The 21524-nt window shown below is 43.0% G+C and overlaps 1 protein-coding gene across 2 annotated transcripts; it reads right to left on the bottom strand.

The window, feature by feature from the left end:
* Positions 1-538: 538 nt before the first annotated feature.
* LOC141106580 (uncharacterized) lies at positions 539-9472 on the bottom strand. Of its 2 annotated transcripts, none has more exons than XM_073597470.1 (8): positions 9374-9472; positions 7541-7649; positions 7334-7454; positions 7120-7217; positions 6868-7009; positions 6512-6609; positions 6252-6393; positions 539-4870 (listed from the first exon to the last, which is right to left on the bottom strand). In XM_073597470.1, the coding sequence occupies exons 3-8, from the start codon at positions 7413-7415 to the stop codon at positions 3333-3335; spliced, it is 2100 nt and encodes a 699-aa protein (XP_073453571.1). In that variant the 5' UTR covers positions 7416-7454; positions 7541-7649; positions 9374-9472; the 3' UTR covers positions 539-3332. The 2 variants fall into 2 exon arrangements, with proteins under 2 accessions (XP_073453571.1, XP_073453572.1); XM_073597471.1 differs by having other exon boundaries at positions 7541-7710; positions 9374-9459.
* Positions 9473-21524: the final 12052 nt, after the last annotated feature.

Raw genomic sequence — 21524 nt, 5'->3', positions numbered from 1 at the left:
AGTCAAGAAGATTTAGTCCATTAGTAAGTCCATGTTCCTGTCTCCCGATAGCATAGAAAACCATCTTCAGTTCAATAAGACTCTAGAGCAGGGGACTCCAAACATTCTACACATAGGGCCAATTTACTGTCCTTCAGACTTTAGGGGGGCCAGACTGTGGCCAGTGGAAGTAGAAAATGCCCCATTATTGGTTTTAATGGGAGGAATAGCGCCCCATTGTTGATATCAATAAGAAGAATAGTTCTCCATCATTGGTGCCAGTTGGTTGGAATAGTGCACCAAGGGCCAGGTAAAGGTGAAGTGAAGGGCCACATCTGGTCCCCCCGGGCCGCAGTTTGGAGACCACTGCTAAAGAGGAACTCTTTTGTAACATTATATATTTTTATATAAAATACAAGTGAAAATTTACAATTAAACATTTATAGGTGAATACACTGCCAAAATAATTACCACATCCCACAAATACATAAACCACAAAAAAATTAGCAAATAAGGGAGAAAAAGGGACTTTACTGGTACCAAAGGAAGACACTCTTAGTTAAAATACAAATAACTTTATTTATAAAGTATTAAAAACACAATATTAAAATTGGGGTGTCATGTGTTGCTCCATTATACAATTACATCTTCCAAAAAACAAGGAGTATTTCAAGCTGTTTATACATATCTTCATAACAAGCACATAGATCAACGCGTTTCGCAAAATTGCTTCCTCAGGACCCTTCACATGCTTTAAGGAAGTGCAAACTGGCTGAAGAAATATATATTAGATATAACATACCAAAATCTTTATACAGCTATTAAATCACAGGTATAAAGGCACAGATCAGGGAAAATTGGATTTTTATAAGGTGCTTATAACACAGCCAAACAAGAAATATATAAAAATATCAAAATTTTATTAAGACAGACATCCTAAAATTCAACATGTTACTGTCGAAAACAGATCATACGGTACATAGAGAGGTACGACTGAATACGTCTCTACATGTTTCGCCATAACGATGGCTTCTTCAGGAGAACTCAGTATCAGTCAACTGTATATATAGTCACTATAAATAATAACACAATTATTAAACTCAAAAGATATTCAATACATAAATCCAAGCAAAAAACATATCACAGTCTCAAATTCAATTGTCCTGGATGAGCAGAAAGAGGAGAAGGCCAAACCTCGGTCCTAAGTTACCTGTAAGTTGATGAGGAGGCACTAGATCTGAATCTAAGGCTCTAATCAAACAGGGGAGGTGGATCATTTGATGAAACCACAAAGGAGGCAAAAATCGCCATCTGTGCCCATCTGCAGCCTCAATGCAGCCTGATATGTGCCCATCTGCAGTCTGATCTGCGCCCATCTCCCATCAATGCAGCCTGATGCCCATCTGCAGCCTCACCATCTCTCATGCAGTAGAATAATGCAGGAAATCTCCGAGCCGTCATCTCCTGTTTACTCGGCACTCAGTCGGCAGTCACATACACGGTCCCGCCTCCGCCATTGGACCATGCCCCCTATTTTCAGAGTGAAAAAGTGCGTGTTATACGCCGATAAATACGGTATGTACAGATTTTGGTCTTGGTCTCATGCATTTACAGTGGGGACGGAAAGTATTCAAACCCTCTTACATTTTTCACTCTTTGTTATATTGCAGCCATTTGCTAAAATCGTTTAAGTTCATTTTTTTCCTCATTAATGTACACACAGCACCCCATATTGACAGAAAAACACAGAATTGTTGTCATTTTTTCAGATTTATTACAAAAGAAAAACTGAAATATCACATGGTCCTAAGTATTCAGACCCTTTGCTCAGTATTTAGTAGAAGCCCCTTTTGATCTAATACAGCCATGAGTCTTTTTGGGAAAGATGCAACAAGTTTTTCACACCTGGATTTGGGGATCCTCTGCCATTCCTCCTTGCAGATCCTCTCCAGTTCTGTCAGGTTGGATGGTAAACGTTGGTGGACAGCCATTTTTAGGTCTCCCTAGAGATGCTCAATTGGGTTTAAGTCAGGGCTCTGGCTGGGCCATTCAAGGTCACAGAGTTGTTGTGAAGCCACTCCTTCGTTATTTTAGCTGTGTGCTTAAAGTCATTGTCTTGTTAGAAGGTAAACCTTCGGCCCAGTCTGAGGTCCTGAGCACTCTGGAGAAGGTTTTCGTCCGGGATATCCCTGTACTTGGCCGCATTCATCTTTCCCTGGATTGCAACCAGTCGTCCTGTCCCTGCAGCTGAAAAACACCCCCACAGCATGATGCTGCCACCACCATGCTTCACTATTGGTACTGTATTGGATAGGTGATGAGCAGTGCCTGGTTTTCTCCACACATACCGCTTAGAATTAAGGCCAAAAAGTTCTATCTTGGTCTCATCAGACCAGAGAATCTTATTTTTCACCATCTTGGAGTCCTTCAGGTTTTTTTTAGCAAACTCCATGCGGGCTTTCATGTGTCTTGCACTGAGGAGAGGCTTCCGTCGGGTCACTCTGCCATAAAGCACCGACTGGTGGAGGGCTGCAGTGATGGTTGACTTTCTACAACTTTCTCCCATCTCCCGACTGCATCTCTGGAGCTCAGCCACAGTGGTCTTTGGGTTCTTCTTTACCTCTCTCACCAAGGCTCTTCTCCCCCGATAGCTCAGTTTGGCCGGACGGCCAGCTCTAGGAAGGGTTCTGGTCGTCCCAAACGTCTTCCATTTAAGGATTATGGAGGCCACTGTGCTCTTAGGAACCTTAAGTGCAGCAGAAATTTTTTGTAACCTTGGCCAGATCTGTGCCTTGCCACAATTCTGTCTCTGAGCTCTTCAGGCAGTTCCTTTGACCTCATGATTCTCATTTGCTCTGACATGCACTGTGATCTGTAAGGTCTTATATAGACAGGTGTGTGGCTTTCCCAATCAAGTCCAAGAGTGAAAAATTTAAGGGGGTCTGAATACTTTCCGTCCCCACTATATGTATTTTTAAATGTCTGCTTATTTGTATCATTGTGCTGTATAGGAATCCTGGTATGTCTTCATTGGGATTAATTGTTTAACTTAGGTTGAACATCCCATACACCTGCATGACTCCAGGTGCTTCCTATAAGTTTCCGAATTTGGGCTGACGTGCCCATGTGGGCGGTCCTTTACATGAAGCCTTCTGATTTTTTTCCACCCCCATATATATGGACAGTCAGCCCACCTTCTGGTAGCAATTACTAAACACCCCATAGTGGTGTGAAATGCGTCAGTATATTTGTCCCTGTGCCTCTGATGTCTCTGTAACCGTATGGATTTTACCGTCTTCAATAAAGGAGGTTATAACGGAGTGCGGCCATCAAGCTCTTTCTTCAATACGACATCAGCGGGTATGTGTTCTTTGATGACTAGTTAAATGACTTTTACACCTAAAACATTTCCCGCACTCTGAACATGAATAAGGACGCTCTCCTGTGTGACTTCTCTGGTGTTTAAGAAGCTTTCCTTTCGCAGTGAAACATTTCCCGCACTCTGAACACGAATAAGGCCGCTCACCCGTATGCCTTCTCTGGTGTCTAAGAAGGCTTCCTTTCACGGTGAAACATTTCCCGCACTCTGGACATGAATAAGGACGCTCTCCTGTGTGACTTCTCTGGTGTATACGAAGTTTTCCTTTTTCGGTGAAACATTTCCCGCACTCTGAACATAAATAAGGACGCACACCCGTGTGAATTTTCTGGTGTGCAAGGAGGTTTCGTTTCGCAATAAAACATTTCCCGCACTCTGAACACGAATAAGGGCGCTCACCAGTGTGAATTCTCTGGTGTATAAGAAGTTCTCCTTTCGCAGCGAAACGTTTCCCGCACTCTGAACATGAATAAGGATAATCACCAGTGTGAGTGATCTTGTGTCTTAGCAGCTGTATTTTCCAACGGAAACATTTTCCACATTCTGGACATGAATAAAGACGCTGACCCGTGTGAATTTTCTGGTGTCCAATGAGGTCTTCGTTTCTAGTGAAACATTTCCCACACTCTGCACAGGAGAAAGTATGCTCGCTTGTGTGACTTTTCTGGTGTGCAAGAAGTTTATCTTTCACAGTGAAACCTTTCCCACACTCTGAACATGAATAAGGCCGCTCACCCGTATGACTTCTCTGGTGCTTTTGAAGGGTTGTGTTGCGAGTAAAACTTTTCCCGCACTCTGAACATGAATAGGGGCGCTCACCTGTGTGAATTCTCTGGTGATATAGAAAGTTTCCTTTGTGGGTAAAGCATTTCCCACACTCTGAACATAAATAAGAACGCTGACGAGTGTGAATTCTTTGGTGTTTTAAAAGGTTTCCTTTGAGAGTAAAACATTTCCCGCACTCTGAACATGAAAAAGAACCCTCCCCAGTGTGACTCCTCTGGTGATTTAGAAGGTTTCCTTTAAGAGTAAAACACTTCCCACACTCTGAGCATGAGTAAGAATGCTCTCCTGTGTGACTTCTCTGGTGGTTTAGAAGGCTTCTTTTGTGAGTAAAACACTTTCCACACTCAGAACAGGAATAGGAATTATCACCTATGTGTCTTCTCTGGTGTCTTAGAAGTTCTTTATTCTCACTGAAACATTTCCCGCACTCTGAGCATGTAAAGGTCATGTTGGTGTGAGACTTGAGATGAATAAGAAGTTTAGATTTCATTTTAAAAGATTTTCCACACTCCATACAGGACAGTGAAGGATCTGCTGATCTGAGGTGGATGTCTGATGTACCAGTATGTGATTGACCAGGAGGTTCCTCAGGGTTAGACGGATCCCTTGCTGTCTCCAAATGATACGGTCTGTGGTGTATATTTTGAGGAATAGGATTTACTCCTGGAGAACATTCTTTGACATCATTATTTTTTGCATCACAATCTGGAGATACATGGAGACCATCTATAAGAAAGCAATATTAAAAGAAATAGTTTCACATTTTGCAATCACCATATCAATAATTCAGATGAAACATACAATACATTCAAACTATACTTCATCAAGTAACAATTGTGTACTGATGACATTGTTATATTGAGGAATGGAGATGGACCATCATATGGTGTACAATATCTCCTACTTATTTGTTGGGAACACAACGTTATATTGAGGAATGGAGATGGACCTTTCATATGGTGTACAGTATCTCCTCCTCATTTGTTGGAAACATGACGTTATATTGAGGAATGGAGATGGACCTTTCATATGGTGTACAGTATCTCCTCCTCATTTGTTGGAAACATGACGTTATATTGAGGAATGGAGATGGACCTTTCATATGGTGTACAGTATCTCCTCCTTATTTGTTGGGAACATGACGTTATATTGAGGAATGGAGATGGACCTTTCATATGGTGTACAGTATCTCCTCCTCATTTGTTGGAAATATGACGTTATATTGAGGAATGGAGATGGATCTTTCATATGGTGTACAGTATCTCCTCCACATTTGTTGGAAACATGACATTATATTGAGGAATGAAGATGGACTCTGAGCATGTAAAGGTCATGTTGGTGTGAGACTTGAGATGAATAAGAAGTTTAGATTTCATTTTAAAAGATTTTCCACACTCCATACAGGACAGTGAAGGATCTGCTGATCTGAGATGGATGTCTGATGTAACAGTATGTGATTGACCAGGAGGTTCCTCAGGATCAGACGGATCCCTTGCTGTCTCCAACAACAATTGTGTACTGATGACATTGTTATATTGAGGAATGGAGATGGACCTTTCATACGGTGTACAGTATTTCCAACCCATTTGTTGGGAACATGACATTATATTGCGGAATGGAGATGGACCTTTCATATGGTGTACAGTATCTCCTCCTCATTTCTTGGGGACATGACGTTATATTGAGGAATGGAGATGGACCTTTCATATGATGTACAGTATCTCCAGCCCATTTGTTGGGAACATGACGTTATAATGCGGAATGGAGATGGACCTTTCATATGGTGTACAGTATCTCCTCCTCATTTGTTGGGAACATGACGTTATATTGAGGAATGGAGATGGACCTTTCATATTGTGTACTGTATCTCCTCCTCATTTGTTGGGAACATGACGTTATGTTGAGGAATGGAGATGGACCTTTCATATGGTGTACAGTATCTCCAGCCCATTTGTTGGGAACAGGACGTTATATTGAGGAATGGAGATGGACCTTTCATATTGTGTACTGTATCTCCTCCTCATTTCTTGGGGACATGATCTTGTATTGAGCTTCAGAAGTAAAATGAAAATGTGAATTGTTGCTACATTTATTGTGTATTACTTACTTGTGTTGATATAATGAGCAGATTCCTCCTGTTTACTTTTTATAATCATCTCCCCCTCCTCCATAGACTGCTGAGCCCCACTCACAAGCATCTCTTCTTCTTCCTCCTTAACTTCAGCTTTGATGTCTTTAAGTTCTTCGTCCTAAACTCCAGAGAAGATAGAATACATTTTGTAAATATGGAAAAAGAGATTACATAGAAGAATGTTCTTTTTATAGTTTAGAATATATTTTTAAGTCTACATGTTTAGTCCTATCTACCTCATCATGGTGAGGGATGGTGAGATCTTCCTGTGTGGAATCCCGGGAATACAGAGGACGGGGACATCTCTCTGGTGGGTTCCTTTTACTGGATCCATCTGTAGGAAACACACACACACTGACTGAATACATCGTTTCTATGTGTTTATCAGATGATGGGAGATCTAGGTGGACCCTCCATACTGCTCTCTCCTTTACAATAAAGTCTCCTCTTACCCGGTGATGTGAGGGGCGGCTGATTCTCCATCATGACGTCCTTGTGGAGATTAACTTATTTGATGAAGAGAAAATCTACATATCCTCGGTCATCAATCTATACATATGAGCTGTTTCTGCATTTAGTGTTTTTTACTCACTTATGTCTATATGTAGAGAAGATTTCTCCTGTTTACTTTTTATAATCATCTCCCCCTCCTCCACAGACTGCCAAGCTCCACCATCCAACGTCTCTTCTTCTTCCTCTTTAATCTCAGCTTTAATGCCTTTTATTTCTTCATCCTAAATTCCAGAGATGATAGAATATATATGTAAAACAAGAAGTTATAGAGAAGGATGTTTTCTCGTAGCTTACAAATGGTTTTGTGTTCTGGTTGCTCAATCCCATCTACCTGATGGCGGTGAGGGATGGTATGACCTTCCTGTGGTGAATCCCAGGAATACAGAGGACAGGGACATCTCTCTGGTGGGTTCCCATTACTGGATCCATCTGTAGGAAACACACACACTGACTGAATACATTGTTTCTATGTGTTTATCAGATGATGGGGGATCTAGGTGGACCCTCCGTACTGCTCTCTCCTTTACAATAAAGTCTCCTCTTACCCGGTGATGTGAGGGGCGGCTGATTCTCGATCATGACGTCCTTGTAGAGATCCTTGTGTCCTAAATACTCCCACTCCTCCATGGAGAAATAGACAGTGACATCCTGACACCTTATAGGAACCTGACACACACAATGATACAGTCACCATCCAGACACATCCCTTGTCTGTTAATGGATAATGTCCCAGAATTCCCAACACCGCTCACCTCTCCTGTCAGCAGCTCAATGATCTTCTGGGTGACTTCTAGGATCTTCTTGACACTGGTTACCTTTATTGTCAGGCAGTGAGGTGAAGGCACTGTGATGGGAGATGTCCTGTAAAGACAGCTACTGGGTGTTATGGTCCACCAGATCTTTTCTTTACTGCTTTAGAAGTCTGTGTAAATACAGTGTGTAAAATGTGTGTAAATACAGATAGTATCAACTGTCACTTCTGACCTCTCATAATCCCCACCTATTGTCAGGTGTGTGTTTATATTGTAGTGGTAACAGTGAGGTCCTGTGACCAGAATATTTAGGATGCATCGGGTCTGTAAACCAGAGGCTCTGTCTGGATGGTTAGTTGGATAAATTTCTTTATATTTAGGATGTATCCGGTCTATAAACCAGAGGCTCTGGATGGTCAGTTGGATAAATGGCTCTATATTTAGGATCTATCGGGTCTATAAACCAGAGGTTCTGGATGGACAGTTGGATAAATGGCTCTATATTTAGGATGTATCTGGCTTTAACCACTTCAACCCCTGAAGATTTTCTCCCTTTAACCACTTCAGCCCCGGACCATTTGGGTGGCAAAAGACCAGAGCACTTTTTGCAATTCAGCACTGCGTCGCTTTAACTGACAATTGTGCGGTCATGCGACGTGGCTCCCAAACAAAATTCACTTCCTTTTTTCCCTACAAATAGAGCTTTTTTTTGGTGGTATTTGATCACCTCTGCGGTTTTTATTTTTTGCGCTATAAACAAAAAAAACAGCGACAATTTTGAAAAAAAAAAGCATTATTTTTTACTTTTTGCTATAATAAATATCCCCAAAAAATATATAAAAAAAACATTTTTTTTTCCTCAGTTTAGGTCGATACGTATTCTTCTACATACTTTTGGTAAAAAAAAAAAAAAATTGCAATAAGCGTTTATGATTGGTTTGCGCAAAAGTTATAGCGTCTACAAAATAGGGCATCGTTTTATGGCATTTTTATTAATATTTTTTTTTTTTTTACTAGTAATTAAAAGATAATAATTTAATAAATTTTATTCATCAACTTACTACACTATGGAAGCCTTTTTTGTTTTATGTCTCTGAGTACCCCTAGTAAACAGCGGGAGTTCCGGATTTTCCATAACGGTTGAGGGAGACCTTACTTCCCAAGGCTGGGTGAGACTTTGGGTGGTGATTTGGATGCACTTCATTTGCTTTGAAGATTCTGTCCTGTCTATCCCATTAATTTCAATGGGTTTCCCTAGGCAGGAGAAATGTGGAAGTGAAGTCCCTCACACTTTTTCAAATCATGCGCACATTAGGAGATCCATGGGGGTGTCACTAACAATTAATGGCACCCCCCCTGCACATCTGTTAAAGGGAAGCACATTGGGAATAGGGTCGCCAACTGTCCAGGATTCACCCGGACAGCCCGGGTTTTGAATCATGTGTCCGGGTTTCAGTCTACTTGAAACCCGGACACATTATTAAGACAGGAATGTTGCTCGGAACGGCACTTGACAGGAGGGTAAGGGAGCAACTATGTGCCCAGCATTACTATTCTCTTTGGAGTGCCCAAGGTCTGTTACAATCCTACAGTGTATACTAAAACTAAAATTTTTTACTATTCGTCGCTAAAGTGTTTAGGTTTGGCTTGAAGAAAAAGTGACAACCCTAGTCGGGAAAGCATTGCGATTTTGCGTTTATTTCTGACACACACAGGTGTGAACCCAGATCAAGCCAGCAGCTGTATAAATGGTTCTATATTTAGTCTGTATGCGGGTTCTAAACACCAAAGAGGACTGCTGGGTGTAAACTCGAAATAGCTTATTTATATTACCGTCTCTGCTTCCAGTTCCAGAAATGTCTCCTCTCTACTTCCTCCCAACCCACCTCTGACCTGGAACTTCCTGTCTGTCTTGGATGTCACTTCCTGTCTGTCTTGGATATCACTTCCTGTCTGTCTTGGATATCACTTCCTGTCTGTGCATTCCACTCAATATAACGCCACCACATTGCAGAGAATATAAAATCTACAGCCGTAGTTGTTTTCCGGCATGAACCGCTGAATTGTGGCACATTCTTCCATACATTATTACACATTACCGCTTGCCTACCAGGGCAATTTTTTAATTATTTTTTTGCACACAATAAAAAAATCTACTTTTTTTTTTGCTAGAAATGACTGTAAACACCCCAGAAAGTATATATTTTCTGAAAGCAGAGACTTTGGGGAATAAAATGGTAGTAGTTGCAATTTTTTATGAGGCTCGATATTTGCGCAGTTATTTATCAAACAGATATTTTCAGAAAAAAAAAAAAAAACACACTAAAATGAACACGCAAACGAACACAATATTATTTTTTTTGGTAAAACATAAAATACCGGGTTGCGTTGAGCAAACAGACACTTAACAAGCCCTAAAATAGTGCATGCCCGTGGAATTGCAAAAATAAACTAAACTATAGTACCCAAAATCCTCTGTAGGAGGCACTTTTTTTTCTTATAAATCTTTTTATTATTTTTGGATAACTTTTTTTCTTTTCTTAACAAACACACAGACAATACAACCGTACAACATCACAGCCAACATCTGGCTATTAACAGGGAAGGGACCCACGCAGGGGCACAAGGTATCCTTACATTACCAAGAAGCGTTAGAATATTTACGACTACCGTAGTATATCGACATCAACGTGCTGGCCTGGCTTATGCTCCAAAGGTGGGCTGACAATTAGCTAGTTCACCTAAATTATCGTGCTAGCAGGAATTGGTCTATTAGGGTTACAAGGGAGGCCATCGTATATCAGGGAGGCTTCCTGGTTTGCTGCAGCAGTAGAGGGTTCCGCTAACCACTTACTCCAGACTCTGTCGTATTTTTTCGGACAGCCTCTATGTGTATAGGTGTCTCTGTATAGAGGTATCACATTGTTTACAAGCGTTTTTCATAGACATATAGAGGGAGGAGTCTTTTGCTTCCAGCATAGGGCGATGGATTGCCTGGCATAGAACAGCAGGAGACCCAATAAGGTTCTCCCAGCCACCCTGGGCACCAGGTCCTCCACCAGCCCCAGCAGGGAAATTCGTGGGGATGGAACAATAGGAATACTTATTAGTTCATTCACCTCTTTAAGGATTTGTGACCAAAAAACAGTAATTACCAGGCAATACCAGAAGACGTGAATGCAGTCCCCGGGGGGATGGTCACAGGACCTCATCCCGTGCACTCGAACGGGAGTAAGATATGCCCTATGGACAATCTTGTATTGAATGAGTCGGTCTCTCAAGGAAACAAGTATTTTAAAGTGGAGTTCCACCCACTTTTACAACTCTTCAGCATCCCTCACTAAACTGTGCACTGCAAACGAATTGGATATTTAAAAAAAAATTTTCTCAGCACCTACTTTATATCTGCTGCATTCATTTTTCACTTCCTCCTCCCTAGCCGTGGCTCATCGCATCATTTCCTGTTTGCAATGCCTTCTGGGAAGGGGTGGCAACTTCCTCTGACACTGCCGTTGCTATGGAAACCTGACCTGAAACCTATTACACTGCTTGTGCTGCACTGAGCATGTGCGAGATCTGCAAGGGTGAGATCCAGGAAGAAATACAGTCTGGCTTCAGATGCCCAGACTTAAGATGGCCACGGCCTGCTGTAAGTTTATAAAATAACAAACTACTGCTACAAACGAACAAAACAGACCTTAGTTTACAGACTAACTTTACTAGAATACATTAAGCTTGTGTATTATATGGGTATTTTTATCTAAAAAGTATAATTTTGGCCGGAACACCACTTTAAATGGAAAGTCCCACACATCACTCCAGTCCTCGGAGTCCATCCCTGGAACGTCCCAGTCCCATTGCTGTTGGAGCCTGGATAGTTCAGGAGACGAGACCCGGAGGAGATGTGCATACAGCATGGAGGTGGGCTTGTCTGTACAATCAAAGCGCAAGATCCTCTCCAGGTCGGACTGCACCAGCTGCTTTTCGCCAGATGGGAACTGAGCCTTGAAAGCATGGGACAACTGTAAATGTCTGAATTTGTATGACAGCGGGGCATTGTGGTGAGACCGTAGATGATCAAAAGAGAATATTGATAGGTCTGAGGTGTCTTTTTATTATTTTTAATAGGTACAAAAACATAGAAATACAGTCACACCATAACATTCCAAATCTCAGGCAATTAGCCCACGCAGGGGCGTACACAATATTTGGAAAACAGACGGTAGTAAATTATAGCTTCATGGATAAAAACAACAAAAGAAACCGCATTCCATTCGCATAAGTGTGAACCCAGCCTGGTACATGGGGAAGGGGAAGAAGGTGTTAATTAGGGATAGGTAAAGCAAACTTCCAGGTATGGATTTCATAACCTACTTAAATTGGACCAGCTTGGACCAATTTAAGTATGCATATTCCATAACTGATGGATCACTGTGGAAGCTGGACAGTCTTCCGCTCCTACAGTGATAGCTGTTATCTGAATAGCTACCCTGCTGTATAGTAAACACAGAGCCGTTCACGGAACAATTTGCATAGTGAATTCAAGTTGCTCTCTGATTGGATTAGGTGGAAATCGTGATGTCACTGCCCCACCTCAACCTTGGCTGAGTGGGCAACCAACTGTGTTCACAATGTAGCAGGACAGCTGCTCTGCACAGGACCGGAAGATAGTGGAGATCATTGCAGCAGCGGAGACCACTACAGTGATTTTTAGCTTCTACAGGAATCCCATAGATATGGCATATTCATACTTACATTGGTCCAAGCTGGACAAACAACTGTGCAACCTTTGAGGGAGCCTAGGCAGTCCTGTGCCTATAGCCTAATAGCGGTATATCTGCAGTGCGAGATCTAAGGCATTGCTGCCCCTGACTGCAAGTCTCATCAGATTTGGTGATGTCACTACCATGCTGCTCACCTGTGGCGGCCAGTGGTCAGTCAGTCGGTCAGGTCTGAAGCATTTACCCCATCTATGGTGGTCAGCACTTCTCCCAGGCTTTGTCGGCGGCTTCCCCTGTTCTCCAGGCATCGTGGCAGCTTCCATTTCCTCCCTCCTCCTCTGTGGCAGAGAGAGCGGCCAATTGGGACTTTTATCTTTTCGGCCAATCGGAAAACGGGTCTTAGATCTGCTTCTGATTGGCCGGATTGAGGATCAGTGTCTCAATAGCGAATATTCATTCACTGTTGTAACACCAAGGTGGGCTCCTGGCGCAATGCTCTGTGATCCCAGCCCACCCTATTTTGAAGCCTATTAGAGCCTATGGCTCTAATCAGGTGCTTCAAAAAAAACACCCCCCGCCACTGTAATTCATGCGCCTGGCGTCCTGAAAGGGGCCGGATGCATGAATAGGGGGTGGCTGCGGCGGCCATGGATATGAATGAATCTATCTATTCATATAGGGGGTGTTGGCCGTGGATAGAGGTGGCGGCGCCTGGGTGCCCCTAATGGACAGGCTGCCACTGCTGCTCACTGTTCTCTTGACTGGACGTTCTGACACGAGGAAGCAAAATCCTGCCTCTACCAAGATGGCCACCTCCCCACAGGGACAGAGTGCAAAACAAGGCATGGTAAGTCAGTGATCAGCAAAGATCAGCTGCAGGGAGACCATAGACAATACTGGTGACTAATCCTTTGCCCTTTGTCTTTCTTTTTTGGGCACAACTTCTAGAGTTCAGTTCCTCTTTAACCTCTTGATGACACCTCCTGGTGGCTCTTTTAGTGGATGTTAAAGCAGAGTTCCACCCAAAAGTGGAAGCTCCACTTATCTGCTTCCTCCCCCCCTCCGGTGCTACCCGTCCCCACTTTTGGGAGACCTGGCTGGAGCAAGATCACCCGAAAGTTCAGCCCCCTTCTTCCTTCCCCCTGCCACTGGTGTTCTGTCAAAATAGCCAACTCGTCAGAAACTCCAACTACTTAACTTCCCGTTTCCTGAAACCATCAGTAATTAGAGATTTTGATGAATTGCTGTTTTTTTGGACATAACATCGCCAACCGAATACAATCCGGTGCACGATATTATGAGTGGAGATTGTTACTCCACTCCGATACAAGCCAACAAAGTGGTCGCCTCCGAGGCAGCGACAACTTTGTCCTCGTTAGCTGATGTGCTGTCAAAACAGCTGAATCTTCCTGTACCGGACTGTATTCGGTTGCCAGTGTTGTGACCTAATATTAAAAGTCAGCAGCTGCAGTATTTGTAGCTGCTGACTTAATTTTTTTTGTGGGGGAAGCCAATTCTGGCATTCCTGTCCTACATGTAAAAAATCATATTTTTTTTGCTAGGAAATTACTCATAAACCCCAAACATTATATGTTTTTTTAGCAGAGACCCTAGAGAATAAAATGGCGGTCGTTGTAACTTTTTATGTCACACGGTATTTGTGCAGCAATTTTTCAAACGCATTTTTTTGGGGAAAAAAAAACTGTTTTAGGGATTAAAAAAAAAAAAAAAACGCTAAAGGTATTAAAGGTAGCCCGATTTTTTTTTGTATAATGTGAAAGATGATGTCACGCCGAGTAAATAAATACCTAACATGTCACGTTTTAAAATTGCGCACATTTGGGTACTTAAAAATCTCCATAGGCGACGCTTACATTTTTTTTACAGGTTACCTGTTTAACCACTTTAGCCCCAGAAGGCTTTACCCACTTAATGACCAGGCCATTTTTTGCGATACGGCATTGCGTCATTTTACTGGCAATTGCACAGGTGTGCAACATTGTACACAAAAAATTGTATGTCCTTTTTTTTCCCCACAAATAGAGCTTTCTTTTGGTGGTATTTTATCACCTCTGCGGTTTTTGTTTTTTGCGCTATAAACAAGCCGACAATTTAAAAAAAAAACAATAATTTTTACTTTTTGCTATTATAAATATCCCCCCCAAAAATTTTTCTTCATCAGTTTAACTTATGTATTCTTCATCAGTTAGGCCAATATGTATTCTTCTACATATTTTTGGTAAGTATAAAATCGCAATAAGCGTATGTTGATTGGTTTGCGTAAAAGTTATAGCGTCTACAAACTAGGGGATATATTTATGGTATTTTTATTACTACATTTTTTTTTAATAGTAATGGCGGCGATCAGCGATTTTTTAGCGGGACTGTGACATTGCGGCGGACAAATCGGACACTTTTCACACTTTTTTGGGACCAGTGACGTTTATAAAGCGATCAGAGCTAAAAATAGCCGCTGATTACTCTATTAATGTCACTGGCAGGGAAGGGTCTTGTTGGTGTGCTTCTTTCCTTTGCATACATTACAACCCTATACAACCCCTTCCCTATATTACAGAGAGGATACTCAGCTTCTTAGATGAACCCGCCTAGGCTGGGACAGTGATGATTAAATTGCTTCATTTTAGGAGACCCAATGCAAAAGGTGGCTCTTCAACAAATGAAACGACTAATTTTACATTTGTTGTGATGGAATAAAAAGGATAAAAAAATTTAAATAAAAGACAGTGTGAAAATAAAGTTTTTAAAATATAAAATGAACCCCCTCCCCTCCGTGCTCACGTACGCATATGTACACTGTGTTCGCACCTTACATGTGAGGTATCGCCGCAAACATTATAGCGAGATTAATAATTATAGCACTAGACCCCCTTTGTTACTCTAAACTGGTAACCTGCAAAAATTTTTTTTTTTTTTTTTGGAGATTTTTAAGTACCGTAGTTTGTCCGCAATTTTAAAGCGTGACATGTTAGGTATCTATTTACTCGGAGTAACATCTTTTATATCTTACCAAAAAATTGGGTTATATATTGTTTTTTTGCATTAAAATTCATTTAGGTGTATTTCTTCCCCAAAAAATTGCATTTTAAAAACCTCTTCGCAAATAGCGCGAGACATAAAAAAAATTGCAACGACCACCATTTTATTTTCCGGGGCCTCTGCTAAAAAATATATCTAATGTTTGGGGGTTGCAAGTAACTTTCTAGCAAAAAAAAAAATACTGATTTTTACATGTAAACAAAAAGTGTCAGAATAGGCCTAGTCTTCAAGTGGTTTAAAAAAAAAAAAATCCCCAAACTTTTCTTTTAAGAATCAAAACTTACCTAGGTGGATGCAGCATCGGTCCCCCTCTGGCTCTAAGACTGAGAACCGAGTGATCAAACACCGCTGATCGCTCAGTTCTCAGAGCTCCGTGAGCAGAGAGCTGCTGGCTTTCAGTCTTCCCCCTGTGCTCACTAGGGCACTGGGCTGTGGAGGGGGCGGGAGCGGCTGGCCCAGGCACTCAGCGGCTCGCTGAGAGGCTGAGCCAGGTGCTGGGCCAAGGTTCTGGGAGGATCCCGACCATATGGTATGGACCATATGGTCACGATCTTTCCCCAACCTGCACCAGCTCTGTGACTTCAGCCAACGGGTCACAGGATTGCAGAATAAACTGCACTCCTGTGATCCACACGAGAAATACAACCAAACGAGCTTCGGCTGTACTTCTCCTTTATGGACATTGTTATGAGATGGTGAGTAATGGAGATAAACCTACCTGCATCTCATTTACAAGGAACATTACATTGGAATGAGGAATGGAGATCAATTTTTTAAATGATGTATCTCCTGTACACCTTGTGGGAAACATAACACGAGGAATGACTAAGCTCCCGTGGCGGGACGCAACGTGTTGGTGGTGTGGCCTGGACGTTGGGCTGAAGCTGATTTCATTTATATGACATTCGGGTCTTGTTGGTGTGCTTCTTTCCTTTGACTGCATACATTACAACCCTATACAACCCTTTCCCTATATTACAGAGAGGAGACTCAGCTTCTTAGATGAACCTGCCTAGGCTGGGACAGTGATAATTAAATTTTATTTTAGGAGACCCAATGCCAAAGGTGGCTCTTCAACAAATGAAAGAGAATTTCAACAAAAGACACAAGACATCAATGGAAGTGTTTACGACTAATTTTATGTAATCACAATATGCAATTCAACCTTATAGGTAACAAGACTACAAATGAAATCTATGCGGCTTACATCTAGTGTTAAAAAAAAAAGGCTACAGCTAACGAATATAACGACAGCTTCAGGTACTGTATATAACATACATTTTATGTTTTTTTTAATGTCATTTACATGGATACGTGATTTGGCTATATGGTGATCCTTCATAGCTGCCTGGGGTATGGCTTGAAAGCCCATCTCCAACTGAAATCTTTGGTTCTGGATAAAGAGGTGAGGGACTTTGTTGCCGTATCTGTCCCTATTGGGGAGATTACCCTTACATAATATTTTTATGGCTGTCTTGGTGTCACAGGGGCAAGCACCGAGAACAAGTGTCCCCATTGGAGTCACAAAAAAAAAAGAAAGAACCCAAGAGAAATTCTAACAGCTCACTGTGTCTTCCAAATCTTTCCTTATTCCTTTATTCTAGCAGGCTTCCACCATGCTGTGCGATCGTTCCCCCAAAACAGGGCTCCAACTGGTGGTCGCCATCCGACTTCATGATATATTATGTAGGACCAACAAGTCCTCCATTGTACATAATCTGGAACGTCAGAGAGAAGAAAGCTACCCAGGGAGAGTATTACAAATTATCCCTCTGCCCCTGAATAGAACAAGCAGTGGGCCCTTGTGTGGGGTGGGTGGGGGGGCCAATCATTTCAGCTATAAAAGCAGATATTTTGATCCAATCCCAACAGATCTCACAAACTTTTATGGGCTCTTTCACACAGGCGACCAGGATGTGCTTTTACCGCCCACCTAATTTCTACCACTACAGGCAGACAGGGTTGTACACATGCTGTAGTTACGGCATTTTTAACTCAGATAAGTCAATGTTAAAGTCAGCAGGACTGTGCTACAACTATGAGCCAAACGGTTGACTGTTGCAATACAAAATCCCCTTGGGATTAAAAAAAAAAAAAAGACATCAAGGGGGGCTGCAGGATTGCCTTCTGAACAACTGACAGCCATTCTCAGAATGTTAGGGGTGCCACTCCAGGTTCCAGTATATCCCAAGTCCAGTGACTCCCGCTGGAGGTGCAGGCTGAGGAAAAACCCGTCCTGGCTCGTATACAGTATAGAGAAAGGAAGTAACCTCAAGTGCGGTACAACATCAGAGCCTGACAGTCACTCTATTGAAAGCAGCCCCAGCCCGATTCCATCCAGGTCACACCCCAACACATTTCGTCCTGCCCCAATCTACACGACTAAGCCCTTTGGATGGTAAAAAACTGGGAGGAGCCGGGCTGAGATTGCTTTCTTTACAATGAGTATTGGGCTCTCATGGTGTGCGGCATTTTTCCTTTCTCTACCTGGCAACCACTATTATTCCACCCTGTGAAAAGTGCTGCACCAACCGTGGAAGCAGTAAGCACTCCCACCCATGTGAAAGAGCCCTTAGGGATGAGATATTTGACCAGTCATGTGCTTTTCCAATTAAGGAATTTCACTAAAGCCTCAAGACCTTTTATTACTGGATAGAATCCCAAAGCTGGTAATCTACCAGACCAGTTCACACCGCCACGTTGCAGTGGCGTGCGCTCCAAAAGTATACCACGTAGCATACTTTTTTTTCAGCGCAGCAAGGGGCAACACAATCCAATACCTCACACTGGCTGCAGCCAATAGAACTTAACGAAATATCAAACAAGAAAAAAAACAATTTTGTGCAATTTGCCACAATGGGCACCACTGTCATCCTACCACACACCAGCGACTGCGTTCTAACAGCCGCCGGTGTAAATAGGCCCTAAAATATTGCAGCAAAGCAAAAAGAAAGCCATGTTACTCCCTCTCTCCTTCCATCCAGTTATTTTCATAAAAACCTTCGGAAATACTTTTGTTCATCAGAGTTCACCTACACCTTCTCCAAGCGTGAACACCAGTGGATCCACGGCTGCAGTTTGGGTCCACCTCAGTCTTGTTGCTGCCACCCATATTGACATCACGCCACCTTTAGAGTCTTCAGGACCCTGTGAGGATCAATTCCCAATGTCCCCTTCAAAACTACTTTTTTACTTGTCACTTTTCCTGGGAGTGAACACCAGTGGATTCACCATTGGCAGTTTGGGCCCACCTCATACTGATCTTGTTGCTGCCCCTCCTATTGACATCACACCACCTTTAGAGTCTTCAGGACCCTGTGATGACCAAATCCCAATGGGAATTCCCAATGTCACCTTCAAAACTACTTTTTTTACACGTCACCGCCACCTTTTCCAGAAGTGAACATCAGTGATCCACTGCTGCAGTTTGGGCCCACCTCAGGCTGGTCTTGCTGCTGCCCCTCACAGTGACATCACACCACCTCTAGAGTCTTCAGGACCCAGTTAGGACCAATTGCCAATAGGAATTCCGCAAGTCACCAGGAAGAGACGTGGGCACCCAAAGAGGGACCGTGCCACACTGCAGTGAAAGCGAGGACTCAGAAACTGCCACGTGACTGGATTTAGGTCATTTGAGGGTTATCTCAACAGGGGTAGGTGCATAGCATTTAATGGGATGTGTTTTACCCTAGCTGGAGATGAGCTTTAATAAAGATCTTTCCTGCTTACCCTAATCATTTATTTAGCCTTTTGAGCACCTAACCAACCTCTTTCTACCTTTCCCTTCTCAAGTAGTTTTACTTTTCCCCAGTTTTTTAAATAAAAGTTACTGTTAGTGTGCAAACTGTTTCTACTGTTCATTTTGCTTTTTTTTTGTGTGTGTGTGTGTTTAAAGCCAATCTCTGGGCAAATATGATCCCATCTCCCTCCAACCCATCTTGCACATTTTTTCTTCCCTCTTACCTTGTGAAGAAAGATGTACTCACCCTAGGTCAGCTGTCTTGGTCCCTCGCCAATGTCCTTTCCAGGTTTGGGCAACCACTAATCCAGGGGTACGCAACCTGGGGCCCTCCAGCTGTTGTGGAACTACATTTCCCAGGAGGCATTGCAAGGCTGGCAGTTACAATTACTCCCAGAGATGGGACTTCTGCAACAGCTGGAGGGCCCCAGGTTGCCTACCCCTGCACTAATCCAATGCCGCACCAGCTGGACCCCAGCAATCGCCTCATACTGACATCACCCCTGCAGACTCCTGAATTACAAAATGTCATTGCCTGCATGACATGGAAGCCTGAAGAAGGACCCTGCCTGCTGTAAGCAAAAAAAGACTCAGGACAGAGTGTCACGTGACTAAGGCTTTAGGTGAGCAAAAATAGGATGTTTGTCTTACAGTATCTGTTAAATCCTTTTCTTGGAGTACATTACAGGACACAAGATCGTATTAAGAGACATGGGGTTATGCTTTCACCTTCAGGATATTTGTACACCGGCAACCAAAGCCGTAAGCCAGGGGTGTTCAACTGACGGCCGCGAATGTTCAGCATGAGGTCCTGCAAGCTACGGCAGCCAGCACACATGGAGGAACGCAGGGGATGCCAAATATGTATATTCATAGAGGCCGTGGCGGAAAACACATAGAATGCAGGAACAAGCACAGCTAAAGAGATGCCAGGAGTGCTGTTTTTTTTGTAAAAGCACCGGCAACAGCAAATGCAGGGATTCCACATAGCGCCAGGCAAGTAGATGCCACTTGGCTGTAACAGGGGGGTGCTGGGGTGGGCTATTCCCCTCCACATTTTTGTTGTGCCTCCCCCCCCCCCCCCCACCAAAGCCCCCTGCCCACAACCTCCCCTCTACCTCCCTTCCCAACACATACAAGGGTGTGCTTTGTCAGGGAAAATTAAAACTTTGCCCTTAAGCCCATAGGGCTTGCAAGAATCTCCCTCGAGATGGTAGAGTGATCTGCAGGTCACCCCCTGTAGAGACCCTCAGGAATGACAAAAAAGAATCAAGTTTGTCTAAACAAAGTGGTACAGAGAGCTAGACTCAGACAGCATGTACTTACATCTGGACAGTTGAGGGGGACATCCTTGGGATGGCTTGGAGAAGGACATAGAAAAGGCAGAATAATGTCCTGGTGGAGGTAGGAGAAACCATCTTGGGGGGGGGGGGAAGGAGGATTTTGGCCTCAAAACAACCTTGTCCCTTTGCAGTATAAGGAAGGATTATTCACAGGTTAAGACCACTAACTCAGAAACACAATGTGCCAAGGTGATCGCAACAAGAACAACAACTAAGCAAATGAGAGTAGACAAGAGAACATCCCCATCTGGAGATAACGATACTTTTAAGCTGTGTACACACGAGTGGAATGTCCGACAGAAAAAGTCCAACGGAAGCTTTTCATCGTCTATTCCGATTGTGTGTGTGCCTTATCTGACTTTTTTTTTTACCCGAAAATTCTGACGGACCTAGAAATAGAACATGTTCTAAATATTTCCGACGGAACCAATTCCTATCGGGAAAACCGCTCATCTGTATGCTGTTCTGACAGTCCAAAAACGACGCATGCTCTGAAGCAAGTACGAGACAGAAGCTATTGGCTACTGAACTTCCTTTTTCTAGTCTCGTCGTACGTGCTGTACATCACCACGTTCTGGACGGTCGGACTTTGGGCTGACCGTGTGTAGGCAAGACCGCTTGAATGGAATTCCGTCTAAGTTCAGTCGGAGAAACCTTCGGAGTTTATTCCGACGGTAAAGAGCAAGAGAGTATCTCCTCTTGCTCGGAGCGGTGCTTGAAGTTACATCCCTTTCTGGAGAGTCGACAGTACCAGGTTGAGCTCCTACGGAGTCACAGGAGCAATGTGAGCAACGACCTGTACAAAGACAAGGAGCAAGAAGCATGTGGTCTCTGAAAGAGAATCTCCAGGACCGACATTTGACCCTTGATGGTACTCAAGGTCAAATGTTGACTCAGACCCGATTGGAGAAAAGCCAGGATAACTTCCTGGGATTGAAACGTCTTGCTTCGCATCATGAGAAATAAGCCTTCCAGGTGTGATGGTACACCTTGCAAGTGGTCCACTTCTTAGCCTTCAATAGTTTAGAAATAACTGATGTGCATAGGCCCCTATACTTCAGGACTTGAACTTCAAAGGCCAAATGTAGACCCAGACCAGATTGGAGAAAAACCAGGAATTCTTC

Source organism: Aquarana catesbeiana, linkage group LG08, assembly GCF_042186555.1.
Source record: "Aquarana catesbeiana isolate 2022-GZ linkage group LG08, ASM4218655v1, whole genome shotgun sequence".
Classification (NCBI taxonomy): Eukaryota; Metazoa; Chordata; class Amphibia; order Anura; family Ranidae; genus Aquarana; species Aquarana catesbeiana.
The sequence above is the reverse complement of the archived record's forward strand: the minus strand, read 5'-3'. Positions and strand labels throughout refer to the sequence as shown.